Genomic DNA, 27745 nt, shown 5'->3' on the forward strand with positions numbered 1-27745 from the left:
AGGAGATGACCAGAGACTGGGGACACAGCACAGGAGATGACCAGAGACTGCGGACACAGCACAGGGATGACCAGAGACTGCGGACACAGCACAGGAGATGACCAGAGACTGGGGACACAGCACAGGGATGACCAGAGACTGGGGACACAGCACAGGGATGACTGCTGACCTTTGGGGAGGGAGGGGGAGCGGGTACCTGAATTTGACAGGTACCCGCTCTTACTTCCGCAGAGTTTTTTTTTTTATCTTACCTGTTCCTCGATCCAGCCGCGCGCTGTCTTCCCGGCTTCTGTAGTGTGGGCGCTCGTCGGACAGCCGGATGCCCAGTGCGCATGCGCGAGAAGCGCTGCGCTTTGTGATTGGTCCGGCGGCTTCTGGGATCTGTCATGTGTCCCAGGTACCGCCTTACCATTCACAAGGAGCACTGCTTCTTGTGCATGCGCACTTGGGACCCGGCTGTCACGCACACTACAGCCGGGAAGACAGCGCGCCGCTGGATTCTCCTGGCGTGCCCACAGATAAGGCTCGGCGTGCCGGCTGTGGCACGCGTGCCACGGGTTCGCCACCACTGCTCTAGGGTCACCAGACTGCCATGATAAGTGAGTGGGATAGAATGGGGCAAAACAGCAATGTCTGAGTGCAGTACTGCTCCCTGCATGCAAATCAAGGTTTAAGTTTGAATTTTGACTACAGTGTAATTTAAATATATCAATTAATGCTAATAAACGGTCTCTCTCAGTAGTAAAGGGGAGCTGTATATTCTATGCCTAATGATGCTTTCACTATGCATTCACAGAAAAGAGCATCTGTCCTCACTTATCCATTCCTTACAAATAAAAATTTCAGCGGACCAGGAAATCGAATGTATTACTGTCCATTAATTATCCCAGAAATGTTCAGTTAAACACATCTGCCTGTGCTAATATTTTAATTAGCTGAATGAGCATGGATGGACTATGATATCTGAATTTAAATATGTCTCATTGCTTGTGGTTGTCTCCTATATAGAGTATCAGTTATACACCAGGGGCTGCAGCAGCTGCTCTCCAAGCATATAATGTCCAGAAGTGCATATCTAAGGAGACCTTGTAATGCTATAATGCTGATTCATTTTGTGGTAGAACTTTTATACAAAATCCGACTGAAAATTCAGTTAAGGTTTATTTTGGGGCATGTGTAAAAATTTCGTAAAGAAGTAGATTTAAAATGACAGGTCCAAAGAAAAGAGGAGGAGGACGGGATAAGTCCTTTCTGTTGGACCACTTTTCTCATTTTTCACATCCATTAAATTTATTTTTCTACCTTAAAATTACTTAAAACCTCTATAAAAATCTAAAAATAGCAGAGGACCATGTCAGCACACACCTGGTAGGCTCTGCCCACCCCTGCACTAATCAGGACCATAACTCCTGGCTGGGTTAAGAATCTGGTAGTTCGTCCGGGAGAGGCTGATTATTATTATTATACAGTATTTATAAAGTGCCAACAGTTCGCTCAGCGCTGTACAATACAATGGGAGACAATACATGCGACAGTACAATAACAATACAATGCGATACACGAGAGGTTTGAGGGCCCTGCTACTTGGAGCTTACAATCTATGAGGGAGGGGATAGTGGTACAGGAGGAAAAGCTGTGGGGGATGGAGTGGTAGGAAGAGTGGAGGAGGTCAGCAATTAGCAGGGGGTGGGGTAGGCTTCCCTGTGGGTTTTCAGGGTGCGCCTAAAGGAGAGGAGAGTAGGTGATAGTCTGATGGATTGTGGTAGGGAGTTCCAGAGGATGGGGGAAGCCCTGGAGAAGTCCTGGAGGCGGGCATGGGAGGAAGAGACCAGGGAACTAGAGAGAAGGAGGTCTTGTGAGGAGCGGAGAGTGCGTTTTGGGTGGTATTTGGATATTAGGTCGGTGATGTAGTTTGGGGCAGTATGATGGACAGCTTTGTACATCAGTGTTAGGATTTTGAATTTGATCCGTTGGGCAATCGGAAGCCAGTGGAGGGACTGGCAGAGGGGGGTGGTGAAAACGGAGCAGTTGGTAAGGTGGATGAGTCTGGCTGCAGAGTTCAGGATAGACTGAAGTGGGGATAGCCTGTGGCGAGGCAGGCCAGTGAGAAGGGAGTTGCAGTAATCGAGTTGTGATATGATGAGGGAGTGGATGAGCTGCTTAGTGGTTTCTGGGGTTAGGAACCTGCGTATTTTGGCAATGTTGCGGAGGTGGAGTCTGCATGAGTTTGTTAGTGATTGGACCTGGGGCTGGAAGGATAGATTGGAGTCAAGAATGACACCACGTACTCTGGCCTGTGGAGCGGGCCTGATGGTGGCATTGTTGAACGTGATGGAGAAGTCAGTAGGGGGTGGTGTTCAGGCTGGGGGGAAGACTAGGAGCTCGGTTTTGGAGAGGTTCAGTTTAAGGAAGTGGAGTGACATCCAATCTGATATGTCGTTCAGTAGGCTTGTGATTCGGGCGGAGACTGATGGGGTGAGGCGAGGGTTTGAGAGATAGATTTGCGTGTCGTCGGCATAGAGGTGGTAGTTGAAGCCGTGAGAGTGTATGAGTTGGCCAAGGGAGGAGTTGTAGATGGAGAAGCGAAGGGGCCCGAGGATAGCTTCTGGACACACATTGCCTGTGGTGCCCACTAAAGGCTGTGGCCACTGGGATCCCTGCTGCTGGTCCTTGGGGTTATGTTGGATACATTCTAAAGGCTTTGTTATGAGGGCTCTGGTTGCATACATCATAGGTGCTGTACAAGCCTGCAGCATTTGTGTTTGGGTGTGGACAAAAATCTGTGGATGGGTTTTATGGTAATGCGGTTCATGGTGGTCCCGAGTCCAGGGAATGGCGCCTGCACATGTGCACCCTGCTGGCCAGTAGGAAACCTCAGGGGGGCAGAGCAATCAAATTTAAACAGGCAGACCTGCCATTATAGTGCTGCCTTGCTGGGATGATTGTTTTTCACCTTCTTAGCTGTGTTACCCCTGGAACCTTGTGCACTTGAGAACATTCCAAACACTTTAGAAGAGGAGGATAGTCCTTTCAATGGCTTTGACTTTGCTCTTGTCCAACCCTTCCTTAAGGAGAACAGAGAAGCCCTGTTATGTGAGGACTCTGCGGAACAGCAGCAGAGGAAGCAAAGGAGATATTTTAAACAAATGAGAAAGGAAGGCTTGAAATTCCACTTCATGGAAGAAATTAGCGATATCATTGAGGATGAATGGAAGCAGGCAGTTTTCATTCAGAAACCACTTTGCCAAACTTTACCCCTTTCAAAAGGAGTATGTCCAATATCTGGACAATCCCCCAGTGATGGAAGCAGCTTTGATAGAGCTAGTCAGACATGTGACGCTGCCTCTGGAGGATGTGGTCACTTTCAAAGATGTTCTAGACAACAGGGTTGACCTATACCTTAAAAAAATGCTTACAGCAGGTGGAGCATGCAAGCCAGTCGATAACCTTAGCAACTATTTCCAGAGTTCTGTAAATCTGGATTGATAAATCTGAAACTGCTGTATTGAATGATCTTGGTAAATCTGAGATCCTAGCTGTGGCAAACTTGCTCATCCTTGTTGGAGCGGAGTCCCCCTTTACACTCTCTTTTTCGTGTTCTGTCTGTTTATTCGAGGCATTCCTCAGCCTCATTCCTACCCTCCTCCCTTCCTGAGAGGCAAACGTTATCTCCTGGCAGATGGCGTGGAACAACCTAAGACATGAGAAATGGAGACAGACTGTCTGCTGAAGTGTAACTTTTGTCACCCAAAACTATGTAAGCCCACTCATTATCAAACTGACCAAAGTAATTGCACAGTCCTCAGGTCAACTGTATGGTTCATATCACGGGATATGAAGCTGGTAATTTAGTTTAGAGTTTCCCTATGACCACTCCCAAAACATGTAGTCAGAGCCCTCCCCTTTGAGAGGGACCTTTAAGAGAGTCAAGTGAGTTAGTCTGTGACACACACACAAGACTCACACAGAGAGATCTCCCAGCAACATCGTAACAAGAGGAGATCAAAGAAATCACCCTGCTCACAACTTGGACTGCAAACCCAGGCATATGGGCAAGTAACTCAACCCTGTAATCTTCTTCCTAATTATCTCTTTGCTGTGTCTTTATATACATACATATATATATATATATATATATATATATATATATATATTTGTGATATCTTTGTAAATATTTATTTGCATCTGTCTGATGCTTTTAGTAATAAATCTTTCTTTCTGAAAGTGTTAAACTGTTTCTAAGCGCTTACTTGCAATTCACGAATCCCTGCCTTTGAAGAGATGCTACGGTTTGTTATATCTCTGTATAGCAGGTCCGCGGGCCGTGCTATATAGATCAATATTTCAATCATTATAGTGTATATTTCATAACGGGAGTTTCCCAGTCTCCGACAAAAGTGGTGGTGGCAATAGAGGGTTAGTTGCGTAACTAACCAGACCCAGTAACAAGCGCATTCAGGCTGGAGGCACCGATTGTAGTCCATTAGCTGGGCAATCGCTGTGTAGGGTGCAGCTGGGTGGGGCCTTGTTACGCGCGTCACACCGCGGTTTTGGTTCGGCCGGCCCTTCGGTCACGAGTTTAGTGAGAAGGTCTGGGGTTTGACGCCGTGGGCGTGATGTATTACTGTTAGTGCGATTGTTGCCTGTTGGTGGCGGCGACCGTGGGTCGTGACACTAGCCTCTTTCAATACTCTTACTTCAGACACTGAAGATGATGATTGAGATCATAAAGTCCCTTTTCCACATGATGTTAAACGCGGTCATGGGAAAGGTGATGCTGTGGCTCAGACCTTGGGTAGCAGACCCCTCATCAAAGCAGGGTTGGTTCAATATCCCCTTCAAGGGCCAGTCTCTTCAGAGGGCCTACAAAAGCCATTTGTAAGGCTGCAAGGCCCTATAGGTGAGGTGGGGAGTTGCGTAGGCCCTGGACTAATTCCTTGGCTGGAGGTGCCAGGCTGCAAATGTTCCGGTGGGTATGGGCGGACAAGATAAAATATTGCTGGGTCCTGAACACTGTCCGGCTTGAGCATTTTTGGAATGTTCTCAAGTACCCAAGAATGTGTTTTGTTTCAACAAATCTATCCCCCTGCAACCTACAGAAGAATGTCCTTCTCTCATATGTGAGCACCCTGCTGCAGGAAGCGATTGTGCTTGTTCCGCATTGTGAGTGTTTTTCACGGAGTACTCTTAGATTGTAAGCTCCAAGGAGCAGGGCCCCCTTAACCCTCTTGCATTGAACTGTACCGTTACTGTATTGTCTCCCTTTATATTGTAAAGTGCTGAGCAAACTGTTGGCTCTATATAAATCCTGTATAATAATAATATTCAGCTCAGTTTCTGGTGCAGAAAAAGCCAGGAACTTGGAGACCTGTAATAGACCTGAAGGTTCTGAACAGATACAGTATATCAAAAAAGACCATTTCAAGATAGAATCCTTGAAACTAGTGCAGCCGCTTGGTATTATCATTCTATTATGCTGTTTATGTTACCAACAGATACTGCCCTTTTACTGTGTACAAGGCTGACTGAGGTCATTTCTGTGTTGTGCTGGATGGTGTCTCTGGATGTGTGCTGTAAATTTTCAATAGAAATTATTGAAAAAGAAAGTAGTGCAGCTGGGCGACTGGCTACAGTCTGGCTACACACTGGCTCAGATGTACTGATCTGAAAGATGCATATTTGCATGTCCCAGTCGCCCCACATTTCCAAAAATTCTTAAGCTTTGTATTCGGCCAGTTACACTGCCAGTTTCTCTTTAGCCTTAACACATCCCTGAGAGCCTTTGCTAAAGTGCTTTTCACCTTGATTGCTCATCTTTAGGAGCAGGGTGTTCGCATTTATTCCTATCTGGAGGAAATTCTGCTGTTGAATCAAAATGAGAAAGTGATCTTGGCACATTGAGATTTGGTGATCTTGACCCTACAATGGTTTGAATAAAGGTGAAAAAGGTGTGTTTAAGCTTTTTTATTTTTTGTCTACAGATTGCATAAAAATTGTAAGTAATTTTTGCAAGAAAATATCACCAAAAGAAAGCATTGTTTGTCCTAAGAAAAAAAATACTGTATATGTATTACTTTGTAGTCTGAAAAGTGTTTGTGAATCTCGGACATGAAATATGAACAAAGGTTAAGGTGAAATAACCCCTTCCAGTATTCAAGATATTTATCACTGTGGTCATTGCAAAGCCAAAGCCAAGGTATAGAGTCAAACTCCTACAGCAGAGTTGTTAAAAGGAAGAAAAACAGAAAGACTAGGGAATCCAGCTATGACATCATTATAACAGCCTTGGTAGGGAGGCAGAAACACAACCTCTTGTAACAAGATCAGGTTATAAAAATCTCTGACATGTAAGAAAGTCAATGATTAAGTCCACTGAGGCTCAACCAAAATCTATAATACATTTTGGGGATCCAGGAGCTCTTGCAATATCGTGCAAGTCTGCTCAGCATATCTGCACATTATGGTAGACTTGCTTTGCAAAGTGCCCTTCTCTTGCAATACATCAGCTGTGATCACTATTTGCTCAGTCGCCAACACGTTCATCATTTTTCCATTTGTTCTCAGACTTCTTTAGGGTTCAAAATACCTGGCCACCTTGATGGGATGGGCTGGAATGATCTTTCTCCTAGGCATGCCGAGACTGTACACTGAGCTGGGCATGCGCAGCTCAGGGTACATTCAAAGAAAACACTTCAGTTCTGCTTTAAAGACCAACTCTGAGATCAATGGACAATTCCTATTGGATGGCTGCCGCTAGAGTCCTCTTGGGAGAGAGAAGAGAACTGTCATTGTAGGGGGGTGGTAAGGGACAAGTGATTTTGAGGTGCCATTGCTGTGCTGGATCAGCGGTCCCCAACACTGAAACCAGTGACAGGGGTAAGAGACTTGGTGATTATTGCTGGCCTTACCAGATAAGAGGGGAAAAGACTGTCAGTATAGATTTGAGAGGGGAACACTGCTAATGTGGTGAGGATGGTGTACTTTGTGTGTGATGGACTGACTTTAAATCTGCTTTCAGTATTGCAATTGTGCAAAACTACAACATTATTGAACAAAATATTTAGACTATAAGGTCAATTCACTAAGAGATAAGTACCACGTGAATTTTTGAGTTAAAATAACTCATGAAGTATTTATCTCAAAAGTAGTCAATTCACTAAAAAACATGCATCATTTACTAGATGTGTTAAATACTTCTGTTTTGTGATATTTATCACCTAAATTTAGCATCATGTTTGGCGGTTTTTCACAATTTTGTTTAACATGCTAACACTTCACCAGAGGAATAAATAAATGCACACAAACTGTGAAAACATTCTAGTGTACTTTCATTCATAGAACAATCTCCCTTTGGTGATTTTTACAACTTATTTCATTCCTGAGCTCAGGACAGAACATTTCTACACTGATATATTGTATACGTTTACAGGCCAGTGCAGAGTTCCCCTCATTGTTATTTTGTATTTTGCTAAAATACCTACTGCTTACAGGCAGGTGATAAATAATGAATGTGTGTGTTCTTCGGTCAATTTACTTTAATGATTTCTTTTTTTTCTTTTTTTTTAAACAAATGTGCGGTATTTACCTCACATTCAATATTTTACTTTAACAACTTGCTGACCGCCCACAGCATTTTTATTGCGGGCAGGCGGCATGTACAGGCAAAGCGAAGTACCTGTATGTCATTTTGCCTGTACTGACACTAGGGGGTGCGCCCCCCGCGACTGCTGTGTACTTGGGACTCGGTGATCATGTGATCACATAGCAATGTCAACAAAAAACTGTTATGAATTTCATTCATAACAGCTTTGCTTCTGGTACTAGTAAGTGGAGATTGGCACACAGCTATCACATGGTATCCGGGCCAATCACAGTGCCCTGGATTATGGGATTATGTGATTAGCTGTAGCCAATCACAGATTACTAGAATTTTGAACTGTCATGAACTTAACTCATTCATGACAATTCAAATAATTGCTGGTGCAATGATCTTCACTGTACTAGCAATCAAAGTGTAAAAAAAAAAATATCCCTGATTACCCCCCAAGAGTAGTACAATGTTACTATGGTGATGAAAGTATTTTTTTACATTTTTAAAAATATTAATAAAAATGTGAAAAAAAAAAATAAAATCTTGACTCAAAAATTATTTAAAACATTTTTTTTGTTTGTTTTTTTTTAACATGCTGTCAGTTCATCAGGGACACCAGTCAATGTCCCTGATGACCGCCACACCAGTAATATCATGACCCTCTACTGTGCTGGTGACAGTATGTAAAAAAAATTGTGGCAAAAAAACCCACAAATTTTATTTAATTTCTTCATTCTCCAAAAAATTCTGATAAAAAATTACAACTACAAAAAACTTGCCATGCCTCTTACTAAATACTTCAGACTGTCTACTGTCCAAAAAGCTGTAATTTGGGGCATATTTGTACTGTCCTGACACTTTAAGGGCCTCAAGAAATTAAATCATCCGTCAGTACATCAGGATTGATCAATTTTCATATATACAGTATACCATAGTTTGTGAACACTATAACTTTCCTACAGACTAAATGATAAACACTGATTGGGATTTTGTTTTACCAACATGTAGCAGAATACATTTTGGCCCAAATTTATGAAGAAATTCGATTTTTTTATTTTTTATGTTTTATAACAGAAAATAGAAAATATTGTTTTTTTCAAAATTTTCAGTTTTTTCATGTATATAATAAAAAATAAAAACCGCAGTGATGATCAAACATCACCAAAATAAAGCTCTATTTTTGTGGAAACAAAAATTATATAAATTTAATTTGTATACAGTGTTGCATGACCGCGCAAATTGTCAGTTAAAGTAATGCAGTGCTGAATAGCAAAAAATGGCCTGGTCATGACGGGGGTAAAATCTGTCAGAGCTGAAGTGGTTAATGAATTGACTCTTTTATTATCTCATGCGATATTTCTAAAAAAAAATGGATCACATGACCTTCATATCACATGCACTAATCTTTAACTTCTTGCCAACCGCAGATAGCCGAATGACAGCTACACTGCGGCCGGCTAGTTCTGGGAGGGCGTCATATGACGTCCTCCAAGAACGCGCTCTCCTGCGCGCCCCTGGGGGTGTGCACCTGGCGATCTCCACGATGGCTGTGTCCTACGGACACAGCTGATCATGTGATGTGGTAAAAGGCCAATCACAGAGGCCTTTTACCACGTGATCAGCCGTGTCCAATGACACGCTGATCACCGGGAAATGCAATTGCTGATTCTTGTCTGAACTTTCCTCACGCTGTCAGAGCCTAACGAAAGTACTGCCGAGAACCAGCAGTTGTCAGAGCAGGGATCGGCACCGATCATCAGGGCACTGATGATCAGTACCCTGATGATCGGTGCCCAGCAGTGCCACCCACTAGTGCCGCCCACCAGTGCACCCACCTGTGCCCAGAAGTGCCACCTACCTGTGCCCACCTGTGCCCACCCACCTGTGCCCACCTGTGCCACCCACCAGTACCCATCAATGCAGTGCTGCCAGTCAGTGCAACCAGTCAGTGCCCAGCGTTTGTGCCAGTCAGTGCCCATCAGTTGCGCCAGTCAATGCCTAGCAGTGCCGCCAGTCAGTGCCCAGCAGTGCTGCCAGTCAGTGCCACCTATCAGTGCTGTCTATCAGTACCCATCATCAGTGCTGCCTATCAGTGCCGCCTATCTGTGACACCTCATTAGTGCTGCCTATCAGTGCCACCTATCCGTGCCACCTCATTAATGCTGCCTATCAGTGCCCATCAGTGCTGTCTCATCAACGCACATCAGTGAAGGAGAAAAATTACCTGTTTGAAACATTTTATAATAGAAACAAAGAAAAAATATATTTTTTTCAATTTGTTTTCAATTTTTTTTGTTTATAGCCAAAAAGTAAAGTGCCCAACGGCGATTAAATACCACCAAAAGAAAGCTTTATTTGTGAGAAAAAAATGATAAAAATTTCATATGGGTACAATCTTGCATGACCGCGCAATTGTCAAAGTGCGACAGCGCTGAAAGCTGAAAATTGGCCTTGTAAAGAAGGGGGTATAAGTGCCCTGTAGGCAAGTGGTTGATGAACTGACCCTAATGTCCACCCAAAATGTATACTTACAGTGGAAGTAAAACCCACGGATGTAACCGATTTCTGAAATGGTTATATTAAGGCATGGCTATGTTGATAACTGTTACAGTTACAAGTGTGCTTATGTTAGCTCTCAGCTGGACTTTCAAGCCCTTTCATGGCTGGTGTCATAGGCGATCACCTGTGCGACACTAGATTTAAATAGGGTTTAGTTCTGCTCATCTAGGGGCAAGGAACAAGGTGAAATACTTACCTGATTACCTGATTCTTTCCTGACGTATGACTGGTCCCTCGATGCTGCTCCTTTATACTGCTCTGACGCTGAGGATGTCGTGAGCCTGTCCACAGAGGAAAGCAGAGGAATGAGCTGGCTGCCAAGGGAAAAAGGAAAAAGTAAGTATTTCTACTTACTTTCCCATAGACTAAATGAGTAGTTAACCCTCAATGTGCATTGAAGGAAGGGGGGGGGGGTACATAGATGGCAATTTTTACATGCTGACCGGAGTTAAGCTTTAACAGATTAATTTACGGTAGGTCTGGTAATCACACAGAGTCATCACTAAAAATACAGACAAATTCCCTCATTTTCTACAAAGAACAGCAATCAATGCTCTACTTTATAAACATGATGCTGGTCTAATGATTGTTGGGGTATTTTCACTGCAAGAGCTGCTACAGTATTAGTAATTACGTAGTATCGTGTTAAAGCCATCATACTGATAGCATTCACTGTAATTCACACTTGGTAGCTCCTAAATAAAGTGTTAGGACTTTTATGCTCATTATTATTCAATGCAAAAAAACAATACTGCTTAAAGAATGTAAAAAAGCGTTATGTCACAGTTTAAAGTGAACGTATACTTATATCTAAATATCTTAAAGTGGTAGTAAGCCTTTATATATACCAACTGAAGTAACTACACTCAGGTAATACACAAAGATTAAACAAATCCTCCTATATAAACTGTAGCTGTTTTTCTGCAGACTTCTGCCCTTTATGGCCTTTTAATCAAACAGATCAAAGGCTGTTTCTGAGCTTTCAGGAGGCAGGGGGCGAGCATCTGATGTCACACACTGCACAACTCCCATAGCTGAGTGTAATCTGAGACCTGAGTGGAAGGAAGGGAAACACTCCCTCTACACAATCTCATGAGGAAACATGCACAGCTGAGGTGTGCTTGAGAGGGGGGGGGGGTGGTACCTTCTCCTGGGATTGCCTGGTGTCCAGTTATACTATAAGGGTTCATGTACACTACAGCTGATAAACGCACGTTTAGGTGCTGTTCTGTGTTTTTTTCAGCAGCCCCTGAACTCATCCTAATGTTTCACTATGTGTCCATGTACACATCTTCGTTTACAGTCGTTTACAGGCATTTGAGGTTACAGTCGTTTTTTTTAATGCAGCAGTCGATTTTATCAGCGTTTCAAACGCAAAATGCTTGTAAATGTGGCTAAACGTGGCAAATTGTATTTATAAGCATTTGCATCTGAAAATTTTTTTTTTAACTCTTCCAGTTCCCAATGCTGGCCAAAGCCTTTTTTCCATCATGAAAAATGCATGCAAAGCATTTTCAAGGGACTCAGATGGACAAAACACTGAACACAGGATGTTCCTACCAAGCTTGTCACACATTGTAATGACCAATTCACACCTCAGACCTCTCCCACCCTTGGAAACAAAAGATATGTTAATGCCCATTCACACCACAAATTCCTCCTGAAGACCCCCTGTCAGGTGGCCTTAAGGACTCATTCCACCAGACACCTTTCCCACCCTTGGAAACAGAAGAAATGTTAATGAGCAACTCATTTGTAAGCTAATTTCAACACATACTGCTGTGTCCACTTCTACTCTCTGCATTTCTCTGAAACAGTCTGAATTAGTTAATAATTTACCACTTTTCAGTGCATTCTGGGCATTTGGAGGTTCTTCTGTGCTTAACTTTAAAAAACGTTTCTAAACACAACGCAAATAAACGCGCATAAACACGTTATGTAAACGCGGCTAAACAGACGTTTTTTAACCTACATTTTCCAGCAGTCGGTTTACATCATTCAGAAGTGTCCCATTTACAGGGGGCCTAAGAAGTGACTCATGCTGACAGCAGGGGAATGTGAAGGTAGACAGAACTAAAACTAGGTGCTTTCGATTGAGGCAAGTACACACTACAGAAGGATATGCTTTGTTCATTTTTCATTTCTGAGATTTACAACCACTTTAAGTCTAACATTAGCACAGTTTAATGTAACAAAAGAAAATCAGTAAAAATGTACCTTTAACATATAATTCTTAATTAGAAGATGCATAGCTTTTATCCACATATTACAGTGCCTAGCCATCCTATAGACTACTTGCACGTAGGAGCGTCTAACTGTTGAGCGTCCCTCCTGGCATTCTAGTGCACCCAAATGGCTTTCTGCCTGCAGCCTGTCAAAGTTTATGGTAGGCTGCAGCTGGACAGGGCTAAATGATGTACAAGTGGTACCCGCATTCACAGCCTTGAATGTTCAGAGAAACATGCCTGTAACACAGGTCTTCTTTTGTAAGGCTACATTCAAATGGGTGCTTAGCACATCCTGCAAATTCCAGCAGCAAGAATCAGGTTTTCATTGCATTGTATGGGCTACGCAGCCTCTTTACTGTGCTATGAATTTGGTTTAGTCCCCTTAGTACACAAGGGAACCTTTGGAAAGGAAGGATTCTATGACAATAGTCAGCCTATACAAATTTCAGTTTTATGTTAGGTTGTTCCTTTGTTATAGCGGGTTTTATAGCTTGTAGTATAGTGAATATAGTATAGTAGTTGTAGCCTAGAGTGTGAGTCAACTTTATGTTGAAGACAAGCTGCGCAGCACTTGTAGACTGTAAAGTGGCTGCTGTATATGAAGATGCCTGCATTATGTGAGCGCAAACACTGTGATGTATGATTAGATCAGTGTTTCTCAACCTTTTTTCAGTCAAGGCACCCTTTAAAATTATGGACAGTCCCGAGGCACCCTTTAAAATTATGGACAGTCCTGAGGCACCCTTTCAAATTATGGACAGTCCCGAGGCACCCTTTCAAATTATGGACAGTCCCGAGGCACCCTTTAAAATTATGTACTGTTCGGAGGCACCCTTTAAAATTATGAACAGTCCCAAGGCACCCTTTAAAATTATGAACAGTCTTGAGGCACCTCATTCTAAAGTAGGGTGCCTCAAGACTGGCCATACTTTTAAAAGGGCACCCCATTCTAAAATGTGAAAAACTATTCTAATAGTTTTATATAACACAGCAACATCCACACATGTAGGACACCCAACATTAGAGGTGATTTATTCTTCCAAAGCAAATACACTTTTGCACATTGGTACTGAGTAGTATTCCAGTGTTTTCCATCACTGAGCTCATGTGACCCCAGCGATGAAGGAGAGGGGCAGAGGAAGATCAAACTAGAATGCTGCACAGGCAGCTGACATCCTCCTTATCAACTGATGATGTCATTGGTTGTCAGGACACCGGCAGCAAGAAGGTCGTAATGGTGCACAATGAAAATTTGTGGCTTTGTGTAAATAAAAGGCAGGCTTGTTCCACCCGCGGACTTGTATACAAGTTTTGGGCAGGTTTTAGACATTTTGCCAAGGCACCCCTGAAGAAACCTCAAGGCACCCCAGGGTGCCTGGGCACCCTGGTCGAGAAAGGCTGGATTAGATCACCAGACTGCAATGTTATCAGTATATGCTCTGTATGTTATGCAGTTTTAGAAATCCTGTAAACTGTATATAGTCATGTTTTGTAATAACTTTCTCTTATGATATAGGTGGGCTGTTGCCCAGACAGTGTTTCCTGTTGTCTTCCAGGTATGTTTTATTCATGTTTCTGTACTTCTCAAATGTTTTATGTAAAATCCACTAGACGATCACTGTTCCTGTTATGGTACACCGAGTGCACAGAGAAAACAGAAGTGGGCTGTTGGCCTGAGTAACCAGACACAGGCAGTATGTTCCCTATTGTCTTACAGGGCTCCAGGCAAGTGCAGTTCATTTCAATAAAGACTATAAAATCCAGAGGGGGAGAGATTTACTAAAACTGGATTGCTCAGAATCTGGTGCAGCTCTGCTTAGTAGCCAATCAGCTTCTAACTCCAGCTTGTTCAATTAAACTTTGACAATAAAACCTAGAAGCTGATTGGATTCTATGCAGAGCTGCACCAGATTTAGCATGCTCCAGTTTTAGTAAATCTCCCTCACATTGTCTTCATCTTATGATTTTACACTTACAGGGGTTAAACAAAAAAATGGAAACAGTACATGATTTGCAGGAGTGAAAGTGAAGTTTTGTGTTGAAAGCAGATGTGATGTAACATTCCTTTTTTTCCGCTGAGTGATGAGACACATAGCTAACAGATGGGAAGCCTCACTTTCATCATTCACTGTGGGCGCAGCTAGTAATACAGAGTGATGTCAGAGCTTACTGAGCTTAAGAGGGCAAATTGTTGGTGGCTACTTATCTGGTGCCTATGTTACTGAAGTTGTCAATTTATTTGCTGTGTCATGAGGTACAGTATCAAAGGTTATGACGGCATATACAGTTTCTGGGAAAATGTCGTCTGATAAGCAAAGTGTGGTAGACATGGTCAGCAGACCGAAAGAGACAAAAGGACATTGCACAGGATTGTGACCCAGAATAAGAAAACCACTGCTACGAAAGTCACTGCAGAGCTCAATCTCAGTCTTCCCAGGTCTGAGATTGAGCTCTGCAGTCACTTTTGTAGCAGATGTCTCACACAACGGAAGCAAAAAAAATGTTACATCACTTTTGCTTTCAACCCAAAACATGTCATTACTTTCACACCTGCAAAGCATGTAGTGTTTCCATTTGTTTATCTAACCCCTGTATATGTAGCTGCAGATGTCTGATTGATGGCTGGATGGGTGTCTGGGGATTGGTTCCATCTGCTGCAGACTGATGCATAACATATAGGGTTAATAATAATGAGCATGTTCTGTGTTGGAAATGTTTAAAATTGCTTCTTAGGTTAGACTTTAATGACCCAATGCTCACTCATGAATTGCACTCAGCCACTAAGACCAAAGTGATATTGGGTATGACCATCCCTATAATCACACAGCAGACCTTTTTACTGCCTAGATTATACAGTAGAATCCAAAACTACAGGTAAAGTTCTCCACAGCTGTTTGATTTTTCGGCCCCTTGTCTGATCTCGGTTTACTCTTTTTGCCCTTGCCTGTTCCCCTGAGATTATTTGTACATAGTTAATCAGTTTACAGGTAAGTATTTGCATCAATTGTATGCATGTTTACACGGTTTAGTCATTGGTTTGCTTTATGTATGTGTTATGTTTTGTATGTTGCATGCTCACTAATAGATTGTGTTGTCTTTACTTAAGTAACGCCATCTTCTTCTGTGTAGCTCACATATCGCACCAGATCACAGGTAACATCTTACTGCTTTCCTGACACCTTACAAGGTGAGATTATTGCACAACCGCACCATAATCAAATGTACTTCTACTTTAACACCTTCATCTTGCAAAGAACTTCTAGAATTGCTTTTTGTTTTGAAATTATGTAGCCTCAATGATGGCATTAATACTAATGAGTCATCACAATACAATATTTAATTCACATAAGACAAATTTGTGATCATTCGGTAGATTTAAAAAAAAAGAGTAGAATATTTTCTTTACAAAAACGTTATTAGGTATTAGCGAGGTACAGGGGATACATTAAGTATCACAGAAAACTAGGCATTGTTTTCTCTGAAACAACAAAAGAGAAAAGTTCCCAGCTCAATTTGCCAGCCAGCCTGCAAACAAACTGAATTAACCTGTCTAACAGTATGTGTTAAAAACAGGGGTTTAGTTAGCACACATTTGCAAACACATACGTAAGCTACAGAGCCTCATCACGGCACCCCGATATTCTGTAGTCCTAACTCTACAAATTTTGAGAGTCCTCATAGTAGAGGCACATGTATTTAATGGATAGACCAAGGGCAGGTGGACCTGAGGGTGCCCACCCCTCCTTAAAGGTACAGGAGTGCACTGGACACCCAGCATATACTGTAGCACAATGGCAGCCAAGGTATCCAGCGCACCCACTCACCAACAATTCAACAGTACAAAAAACGGCCACTGCCCCAGTCTATAACTGGCCTTCACAGCAAAGAGCATATGAACATGTCTGCAATCTTAAATAAATGGTCTCTGAACTGGCCCGAGACATGTGCAACACTAGCATCCCTTTTTATAGCAGTAAAATGAAAAGTCCCGGTGTGACTTGACTGCCCCTCGTATCTTTCTTTTATAAAGTCTAACCTCTTGCTGATCACATAATGCATAAATGTGGTGGAAAGAAAAATAGGCTTTAATGCCCAGCCACCACACATATGTGCCCATGGCGGCCTGAGGTTGTGTGCTAAAGAAATGCACACTGCATGCTCCCAGCAGGATGGGCTCCCAATCATGTGACCAATGTGAACGTTAATCACAGTGGTCACACAACATAGAAGCCTTGTTAAAGGGATAAATGAACAAGATAGAATCCGATTGGTTGCTGTGAACAATTTCTACAAATTCTGTCTGCTCCAGATTTAGTAGTCACTTTGGCAGCTTATCTAAGACAGGCCATGAATACCCTCAGACCTGCATGAAACGTCAAACCTATATTTGCAGAAGAAAACCTGTTAGGAGAACCTCCCCCCACAAGTTCTCCTATTTCTCCAAATATTTTAGTTTACAGGTAAACATAGATGTCTGGAGAGAGAAATAGGAAGAGGATATCATCCCTGAGGAGTGTAGTTTACTATGATATTATGGCGCAAAATTGTTTAGAGATGATATAGAGCAGGGGCCTTCATACTTTCTAAACAAAGGGCCAGTTTACTGTCCTTCAGACTTTAGGGGAGCCACACGTTGGCGTGAGTGGGAGGTATAGTGTCCCATTGTTGGTGTAAGTGGCACAAATAGTACCCCATCACTGGTAGTGAAAGGAATAGCACCCCATCATTGGTGTCAGTGGGAGGAATAGTACCCCATCATTGGTGTTAGTGGGAGAAATAATACCCAGTCATTGGTAGTGGGAGGAATAGTACCCCATCATTTGTGTCAGTAGGAGGAATAGCACCCCATTGTTGGTGTCAGTGGGAGGAATAGTGTTTCATATCAGTGTAAGGAAAAGTGCCTCAAGGGCCAGATAAAGGCAAGCAAAAGGGCAGCATCTAGCCATTGGGTTAAAGTTTTAAGACCACTGATATAGAGGGTTGTGAAATTGTTTAGAGATGATACAGAGCAGGGGCCTTCATACTTTCTAAACAAAGGGCCAGTTTACTGTCCTTCAGACTTTAGGGGAGCCACACGTTGGCGTGAGTGGGAGGTATAGTGCCCCATTGTTGGTGTAAGTGGGACAAATAGTACCCCATCACTGGTAGTGAAATGAATAGTACCCCATCATTGGTGTCAGTGGGGGGAATAGTACCCCATCATTGGTGTTAGTGGGAGAAATAGTACCAGTCTTTGGTAGTGGGAGGAATAGTACCCCATCATTTGTGTCAGTAGGAGGAATAGCACCCCATTGTTGGTGTCAGTGGGAGGAATAATGTTTCATATCAGTGTAAGGAAAAGTGACTCAAGGGCCAGATAAACGCAAGCAGAGGGCAGCATCTAGCCATTGGGTCAAAGTTTTAAGACCACTGATAGAGGGTTGTGAAGTGTTTGGGTAGGAGGTATTAAGAAGCTTCCAACTAGCCTTTTTTTGGACTCTTAGAGACACTGAAATATTTAACATTATCCAGGTCAAGTAGAGAGTAGACAGGAGTAGATTATTTTGAATGCAGAGACAAACTAAATTCAGTAATGTACAAGAACATTTGATGAAAACTCATGTAAAAGTATGTAATAAAAATAACCATGAGTTGCTTTACAGAATATATATTTCTTATTTTTCAATAAAAATAAGAATGACGGCATTCCTGATATTCTTGATATTCTATGATGATATTCTTATAAACAAATGATCAATCAGTAAGACTAAAAAAAGCTTCTATTCACATAGTTTAATCTGTCTGCCAAAACTCAAGGGGGGTTGATATCCGGAATCAAAAATGTATCTCTGGCTTTATCCTGCTTCCTGACACGTATCCCAGCCTTTCCATTTTTCAGCTAATTTTTAAAGGTTCAGAGAAAGAAAGACATATACAAAGAGTGCTTTTCTTCAGTCCTAATCTCTGTATTTGCTGACATTTAAAACTATTTTAACTGTTAGAGAAATTAGGCAAGCAGGCCAGTGATGAATAAAAATAGTGACATTTACAAAGGCTCACCCAGCAAGAAAGATAAAGACTCTTGGTGTGATAATCTGTCTTTGAAGTACAACTACACGTAGCTTTGTGCAAATCACCTTGTGTTGGCTCTGCATAGCATTTGCCAGCAATCGCTTTGATTGCAAATGTGTGTTACTGGTAATGTTGTCAATGATACTAATTTAGGAAAACATGGAAACAATCATAAATATTTGTCTATATCCTTAAAGAGGCTAGATATCATGGGAACTATGATGAAACTAAATAATTCATTTAAAATTAATTACCCTAAGTGTATACTAAACATGCAGATCCTCTTTCCCGATAATTTTAGAATGCATGAAGTGCAAAAATGTGTCATGTATCACAAGCATTGGAAATTAAAACATCTGCGGTGGCCATTACCACCAATCCACTGCTAGCTGCGATCATTCTAATGCTAACTGGAAAGGTAAAACTATAGGGGCCCCTTTATTCATTTGTGCTGTGCTGCGTTACCACATAAATGGTAATGTCCATTGTGCCACGCATTAACGTACATTGCGTTAAGACAGCTTTGTTTTGAATGGGCTGCCAACACTTCCCAGTGCAGCAAAAAACAAAATGGACCTGACCCTATCTTCTGAGCGCAGTGAACCACAAAGCACTGTAGTGCATTACCATGCTTTACTTTGCACTACTGCAATGTGGGTCTGTTGCCTTAGTATGCAGGGGTGCCAATCAGAAAAATATCACAAAAAACACTACTGCATGCTATGGTACTGTGTGGCATCGCATTTCAAATGTGTGACGCAATTCTAATGGTTTTAAGGCAATTTTATGTTATTTAAAATAGAAGTATGGGATTTGTTTTTATTTCAAAATCATACTTACCTAGGTGGATGCAGCATTGGTCCGAGGCTGCATCTGCCTCCCACCCCCCCGCTTCAAGGGTGAGAACTGAGTGATCACATGACTGCTGATCGCTCAATACTCCCTGGTGCTCTGAGCAGAGAGCGGTGACTGTCAAGTCACCGCTCTCTGCTCTGCTCCTCCCGCACTCACTGGACTGCCAGGCTGTGAAGGGGGCAGAAGCGGCTGTCCCAGGATCTCAGTGGATCGCTGAAAGGCTGAGCCAGGTGCTGGCCCAGAGATTTGAGTGGATCCCAACTTTAAAATCGGGATCTTTCCCCAGGCTGGTCCAGCTCTGTGATGTCAGCTGACAGCAGGCTTTAGCCCGCTGGCAGCTGAAAACAGGTCACAGGAGTGCAGAACGAACTGCACTCCTGTGATCCATAGGAGGAGTACAGCCAAAAGAGCTTTGACTGTACTTCTTTAACTTTATTATTTATCTATCTGTATATATATATATATATATATATATATATATATATATATATATATATATATATATTAAACATGACAAATATAACATCTAGTCTTTCTTTAAACAGCAGGATGTCATGTATTTTCAGCTGCCTTTCTTACCATAGAGACTTGATGAGTCATCAGAAGACCTGCCTCATTTTATACTATTTCTCAAAGCCTAAACCTGTACAAAATTAGGGCTTTTTGCTACAGCTCAATCAATCACATTTATTGTTCTTGGATTTAGCCTCTTTACTTTAAACAATATATGTTTTAGACTATTTACTTTAATAACTTCTAAAAAAAAAAACAATAAAATAAAACATTTATTTGACTATAGTTTAGATCAGTGTTTCTCAACCTTTTTTCAGTCAAGGTACCCTTTAAAATTATGGACAGTCCCAAGGCACCCTTTAAAATGATGGACAGTCTTGAGGCACCCCATTCTAAAATGGGGCGCCTCAAGACTGTCCATCATTTTAAAAGGGCACCCCATTCTAAAATGTGAAAAACTATTCTGATAATTTTATATAATGCAACAACATCCACACATGTAGGACACCCAACATTGGAGGTGATTTATTATTCCAAAGCAAATACACTTTGGCACACTGGTACTGACTAGTATTCCAGTGTTTCTCTTCTCCCTCAGTTTTTCTCCATCACTGAGCTAATGTGACCCCAGCACTGAGGGAGAAGAGCAGGGGAGGGTAAAATTAGGATGCTGTGTAGGTAGCATACATCCTCCTTATCAACTGATGATGTCATTGGTTGTCAGAAAGTCGGCGCCTAGAAGGTCGTAATGGTGCACAATGAAAACCTGTGCCTTTGTGTAACTAAAAGGTAGGCTTGTTCCACCCGCTGGCTTGTATACAAGTATTGGGCAATTTTTAGACATTTTGCCAAGGCACCCCTGAAAAAACCTTAAGGCACCCCAGGGTGCCTGGGCACCCTGGTTGAGAAAGGCTGGTTTACATAGATAATAGTACTTGTCTGTATTTCACACTTCGCAATTTGCATTGTGACATCAATTTGCATTGTCAGAATACTCTGTTATTCTAAAATTCTCATTTTTTTATATTGGAGTACAGTGACTCTTTATGGTTTTGATTCTAGGGTCGATGGAAAACTGGGATGATTCTATCTTTCATCCATATCTGGTGCCTTGGATGAGGTCCGTATTTTTACTTTTTGCTTCCATTAGTCCACTGTTTTGGGCTATGTTTCCCCTTTCTCTTGCCAGTCAAATGGCCAACCTTCATATCACACTAACAATATAAGCCTAGTTAAAATGACTAGACAGTGGTCAGGGAAAACTCTCACCCTACTGCTAGCAGTTTTTTTCCCAAATGAAAGCTGTCCGAGTGGAGGAACTGTAACAACACATTATTCCGCCAACAATCATAAACTGTGCAGGGACCCAGGCGGATCACACTGAGAAGTAGATTGTCTGTTTGGAAACTTATCATATATGGGACTGTGTTACAAACAGATAGCAGCTTGATGTGTAGCTGGCTGTGTGCCCTGCCAATGTTGGCTTTTCAGAAATCTAGCCCTGCCTAAACGTAAGGCCACGAGACCAGTTAAAAATGTGGAATTATGTTTCAAAATAATGCAAAAAAATATATTTGTTAATCATTGCTATGCTAAACCACCTAGTATATAAACCATACTAAATCTATGTTGCATGGAAGATAACATTAAATCTCAAACACTATGCACATTGTGTCCATATATGTGATTATGTGTTAGTATCCATGTGAGTAGAATGCTCTCTGTACTATTGGATCACTATATGCACTAACAAGATACACTAAATAAATGTAAATGGTTTCTAAGTAAAGGCAGCAATATGGGTGTCCTAGGAAAAAATAGAAGGTAGAAGAATACTGCTTGGAAGTCCTCTCTTTGTACACATCTTATCACATTTTATCTATTTTAAGTAAATACTCACAGTACCGAAAGACCACAGTAATAGAAGAAATAACAGCCTAAATGTAGTATCAACTCCTTTGAACTATAATAGTAACTAAAGCCTAAAGGACTATCAACACAGTTAAAAGACATTGCACAGAACAGATAGGTACAAAAAAAAAAAATGAAGGTTTACAATCGCTTTAACAATGACAATATAGCAATAAAGCAATACCTACAGAACCAAACAGCTATTCAATCTCACTCGATTCTGTATATTGTTCTTTAATGTTCTTGCCTTATTGATAAAACACAAGCATAATACAGTGATGCAGATTTACTAAAGTAGTAATTTCCATCCTAGCCTGTGCTCACCCCAAATAAACTCATCACCCTGTACCTGGTTATCTGAAGTGGTCACAGGCTACAATGAAACAAATCCTATAGTAAATCACTTATCGACGCAAAGAATATATGAAATGCTTCCCTACGAATATCACCTTATTTTTGCAGAGATTTACATATCAGTTATTAAGTGATCATTCATGTGTCACCTTTCACCTCAAACCTGAAAGAGGTGCTCAACAAAGCTCAGTAACAGTCATGCTTTCCATTAATAATCAGAATTAGGAAAACAAACTACATCTCTAATGAATAATATCTTGCAGCTCTGCTAAAATTAGTGGAGCACTGAAGCAAAATGCTATTATAACAAATGCTTATGTAGCAATAATATGTATGATCCTGTGACACTAGGTAAATCACCTAAACTGTGCACAAAGTGAAAACTGACAAATGACTAAATATTCTTTTCTTTGGGGTAACACCAGACTTCTGACCGGTTTCAGATTGCAGACAGTACTCACCGTTGCCAGACGTAGTGACCTTTTTCACATTGTTAATTCCAGATTTAGCAGTCATTTTCAACATTACAAAGGGACAAAAGCACTGATTCCCCCGGCATCATCATCACTCTTTTTTCTCTTCAATGTCAGTGTCAGGTTTTGCCCAGCCTGGAGTGTGACGTAACCAAACGTAACTGTCTCTAGAAGCACCAGACTCATACTCTACAGCCAATCCTAGAGCAAGGATTTTCATTAATTATATACCCCGTGGAATGACAAGTCGGATGCAAATTGAAGCCTGCAGAATCTGCCTGTCTTACTGTAAAGCAGAAACTGTCAAGTGTGGCTTGCTCTGCGTCTCTCTGTTCCAAAGTGTATTTTTAGTCAAGGAGAACTCAAGTTACACATCAATAACCATAGGCTTATAGATCGTTTATGTTGCCTGGACACTCTGCATCCTGTAAGGATTGTGTTTTAAATCAGGGCCATTAGCCTTCATAACAATTTTCCAGTAGTTTGATGGTTTGAATATCAAACCATAACAAGAAAGAAGTCTGACTACAGGTACACAAACAATGGACTTGTTGACTCGGACCAATCATTTGCAACTTGCAACTGCCTCTGATCTCCAGGACAGTGGGTAAAATTACCCAAGTTACTTCCCCACTTCCTGCTTCCTAATTGGACTTTGTCTGAACATTACCACCAATGAATTTCCCCTTCTATTGGGCTCCTTGTGCATTCCCCCTCTAGCCCTCCATTGCATGAGACTTGTCAGAATAACAGCTGTGTCCAATTTAGTAAATCCCACTTGGCTCACTATACTAGCAATGCTATACCCAGACTGATTCATGTGCATTGGGTTGTGGGAATATAACGTAGCAATATGATTTATGTAATTACAGTATTTAAAAAAAAAAAAAAAGATTTTTGTATTTATTGTAAAATCCGTTTCTTGGAATCCATTAAAGCGGAACACCACCCAAAAGGGGAAGTTCCGCTTTAAGGCTTCGTCCCCCACTCCCTGTTAAGGATTGGCACCATTGGGGAGTGGGGGGGGGTATCCGAATTTTCCAGGTACCTGCTCCCACTTCCACTGCGATTGCCTAGGTTCTCGGAAACGGAAGTTGTCCTCCCCATAGTCTTCTGGGACATGTAAAGACAACGGGACCATTCACAAAGCGCAGTGCTACTCATGCATGTGATGTAGGCATCTAGCTGTGAAACCGCAAGCTGTCACAGCCAGGTGCCCACACTAAAGATGTCGGCGCCGGGGAGAGAGGACAGCCCGGGGAACCCAACTGCGGTAAGGACACCACTAGATCGAGGGCCAAGTAAATGTCTGTACTAAAAGTCAGCAGCTACAGTTTTTGTAGCTGCTATTATTTTTTTAAAATTTAACTGTTGCTCAAAGGGGCGGACTGACAACTCATGGGGCTCCTGGGCAATAGGGGATAATGGGGCCCCTGTGTCTTTGCCCACACTCAAAGCACACCCAGAGAAGCCTATAAAAGGTACCAGGGGCATTTCATGGGGCCCCCTACTGACCCTGGGCCCTCGGTCAGTGCCCAAGTGCTCGAATGGTCAGTCCAACCCTGGTCGCTCCGCTTTAACCCTTTTTGTGGAAACAATTGGAAAAAAGGTAGTACCAATAAATGTAGTGGCTCTGGATGCTTGACTCATTAACGAGTCTTCAGAGTCTGGGTTACTCCAGAGGCTGTGCCAAGGCTCTGGACATTGGACCTGGATAGTGCCTTGTAGCTAAATAATACAGTACATAAAAATCAGCAATACGTCAAAACAGAACCCAGTGCTCGAAGCTCACATTCCAGCAATCTTCGGTCCAGCGGTTTCTGGGTATTACAGTTGCTGAGGATACGTGAAGATATGTGAGCTGCATAAAGAGCCCAGCTTAGCAGCATATAGAGAAAGTCTTGATTAAAGAAAAAAAAACAATATTGAAAAAGAGAGAATATATAGTAAATTGGTTACACTTAGAAGAGAAAAAAACATCTCTCTTTTCTGAAGCATGCTGTAATCCATGCTACAAATTTGGTGGGAGTGTTTTAGGATTCACCCATGTGGAATGACATTAGATCACAAATTAAATGAGTCCTTGATTTAGACCTGCCACACTTCTGGGCCTGTCTTCAGTCACATTTTCTCCCAATGTTCACTAAACAGCATAAAAAATGTGCCTTATCACACCTGAATATAGCTAAGTATTTTCCTCTCTTCTGAAAGGAGCCTATAGTACTATGAAGGCTGAACGCTGGGTGGCAACATACCAATATGACAAATTCTACCTTGACTGTGCCACCTGGCTCATTACAACTCCCCCTCCACTGTGGGTTCTTTGACACCCGGAAATACAGGGAATCCTGTCCTGCCTTGGGGGGTTGACATATCTGTACTTCCTTTTCCCCATTTCCCTTGACTGGGGGAGAGTTCACCTATTTTAGAATCTAAGGCAGTCCAAGATGATTCAATTTTCTTTCCTTCCACCATGGGCGCAAGGAAAGAAAATCGCTTAAACAAGAAAGAGGCCTCCTGCACTGCCAAGAAAAGGTACTATCTGTTAATCGAAGTGGCTGCTAACACCTAGCTATAATCAACTAGTGAACAACGTGCACATTTTTTCATTGCATTTGCACACGTGATGTTTCTTTTGTATGCACCATCTTTATATTTATTGTCACATGATTATTTTATTGTGGTATTCATCTTTGTGGTAGTATTTGCACTTCCATTTATATTTGCTTGTGGATTATTCACCCCCTGGAGTTACATTATTGTCCACTGATTTATTGATGTGTATTGTTTTATTCACTGTGAAGTAGCGCAGCACCACTTTTTTCACTCAAAGAAAATCGCTTGATTCCCCCATCAACACAGTCAGTGTGGATGAGGAGAATGCCTCCCGCAGCACTATTGTGGGTCCAGCAGACCACAATGATTACTACTAGCGGCTATAGTTGCTGGCAGTAATCGTAAGTAAAAAAATCAGACAGGCTGGTTGTACCCAACTTGATCGATGGATTGACTTGGATGCAATCAGCCTGCCCATACAAGGATCGAAACTCAGTTGGTCCCTGCTGAACTGGCCGCATTGCAATCCCTGTATGGCCGGCTTAAATCTGATCCTTTTTTCTCTGATCCTGATCTGGTCTACAACACATTGTTTCTGGTTAATGGTTTTGATCCTGTCAGTTGTGTTACCCCTCCTCCTCCTTATCCCCTAAACCTCCCACCCTCCTTACCCTACCTTTCCTGCCACCTCCTTCCTTGTTCTGCCTGACCCAATGTGACTTATCAATTCCCCTCTTTCTGGATCACGCTGTGTCAGGAAATGGCTTTGTACCCTGTTTCTGTTTCTTAAAAACATGACAGACTCTACAATGACTTTGAATGTAATTTTCACCTTTGTAATGCAGTCTGTTTACCCCTTTGTGACTGAAGGTGAAACAAATGCTAATGCCTGAACACAGTTTTAGTAAAGCTGTCACAACTACTTTTTACATTCAGGTGGATAATACCTTGTTTCTTTCAGGACAAATTGGGCTTTCTTTTGGTGATAAATTGTAACATATATTTCCTGATTTTTGTTTATTATTATCAAAGGACAACTGACCCAAAAGAGTAAAAAAATAATAATTTTTTTTAAATGTAGCTGTACATTTCTTGCTATTAACATAACTTACCACCAAAGAAAAACCCAAAATAAAGTCTCCTGCTCCTAAGAATCACAGTAATTCCACATGTGTATGTTATATGTTTTTTGTACCTGAAGTAGGGCCTAAAAACAAAAAGTGTGCATTTTGCTTTTTATTATCGCACCTAAAACACATTAACACTAACACTGACACTAATTTAAAAAATGCTTCTCAAAATGTTCTAACCCTGACCTTTGACCCCGACCTTGACCCTAACAGTAATCCTGACACTGACCTAGATCAAACCTTTATCTAGCTATTTTGTCTTTATTTTTTAAAGTAGAACTATAGGCAATATTTTTTTTTTCATTTTTGATAGAGCAAGGGAGGGTTATAACCCATGTCAGATTTTCTTTCACCATCTGTGTCCCATTGCAGAGATTTTCCATCACTTCCTGTCTCATAGCCCAGCAGGAAGTGAGAGGAAATCCCTGCAAATTAAGGGAATTCCTTGGGGACCTCTAGGTCACCAGATATAGTGTTCCCATTGGAGATTTCCCCTCTATTACTTTTCTGGGGACAACCCTACATTTGGGTTTTTGTTTTACTTTCATGTTTAATAATAATGGTAAACAGGACAAATAGAGAGGGTGAGTCTCCTTAACAGGGCCACAGACAGCAATAAAAACTGACAAGGATTCTAATCCCTCTGCACTCTATCCAAAACGGAAAAAACGTTTTGACTTTAGTTATACTTTAATTTCTTTTCTTAACCACATCCCGACCACCCTATAGCAGATATACTGGTACAGGGCGGCAGGGGTGTGCAAAATCACGTATATAAACGTGATTTTGTATTTCCGGGTATGGGGCATGCACACGCCCTACTTGCGCCCGTGGCTGTCAATCACTGGGCCCTGGCCGGTGATTAGCCGTTGGTGCCCGGTGATTACCTAGCATCTCCGATGGGGAGGAGGACTGCTTTGTTTACTAACAGTCCTCCTCCCTGTCGGCTCGGGCACACTGCTCTGAATAGCTGTGCACAGCACAGCAATCCAGAGCAGTGTGCTTACAGTGAAGCACCAACACACTGCCCCCCAACATTCCCTGCACACAGTTAACCCTTTGATCGCCCCTCATGTTAACCCCTTCCAACCCAGTGCCATTAGTACAGTATCAGTGCTTTTTTTTTAGCACTGATCACTGTATTGGTGTCACTGGTGATGTCAATGACACCAAGTCAGTTCCCCCCCAGTGTCAGAATGCCCACTGCAGTCCTGCTATAGGTCACTGATTGCTGCCATTACTAGTATAATTTTTTTTTTTTAAATTCCAGTATCTATACCACCATTTGTAAATGCTATAACTTTCATGTAAACCAATTAATTTACACGTATTGGGATTTTTTTTTAGCAAAGACATGTAGCAGAATACATTTTGGCCTAAATTTATGACGAAATTAGATTTTTTTTATTTCTTTTACTGGACATGTTTCATAGCAAAAAAATCAAAAATATAGTTTTTTTCTCAAAATTGACAATTTTTTTTTTATAGTGCAAAAAATAAAAATGCACAGGCAATCAAATACCA

General features: G+C 41.7%; 1 protein-coding gene across 2 annotated transcripts in view; it reads right to left on the reverse strand.

Annotated features, from left to right (window-relative positions):
* The window catches only part of PRKAR2B (protein kinase cAMP-dependent type II regulatory subunit beta), a 163115-nt gene that overhangs the window by 100217 nt on the left and 35153 nt on the right, over window positions 1-27745 (reverse strand). The window contains exon 1 of one of the 2 annotated variants that reach the window (XM_089685254.1): window positions 22524-22620. The exons of the other annotated variant lie outside the window; for it this stretch is intronic. Within the exon in view, the coding sequence (XP_089541380.1) occupies window positions 22524-22587 (64 nt within the window). The 5' untranslated portion in view covers window positions 22588-22620. Of the gene's footprint in view, window positions 1-22523; window positions 22621-27745 lie in introns of those variants that run through there. 2 annotated transcript variants of the gene reach the window in all.

The sequence above is a fragment of the Staurois parvus genome, unplaced genomic scaffold (genome assembly GCF_062004578.1).
Source record: "Staurois parvus isolate SC_StPar_1 unplaced genomic scaffold, SC_StPar_1.0 ptg000019l, whole genome shotgun sequence".
Classification (NCBI taxonomy): Eukaryota; Metazoa; Chordata; class Amphibia; order Anura; family Ranidae; genus Staurois; species Staurois parvus.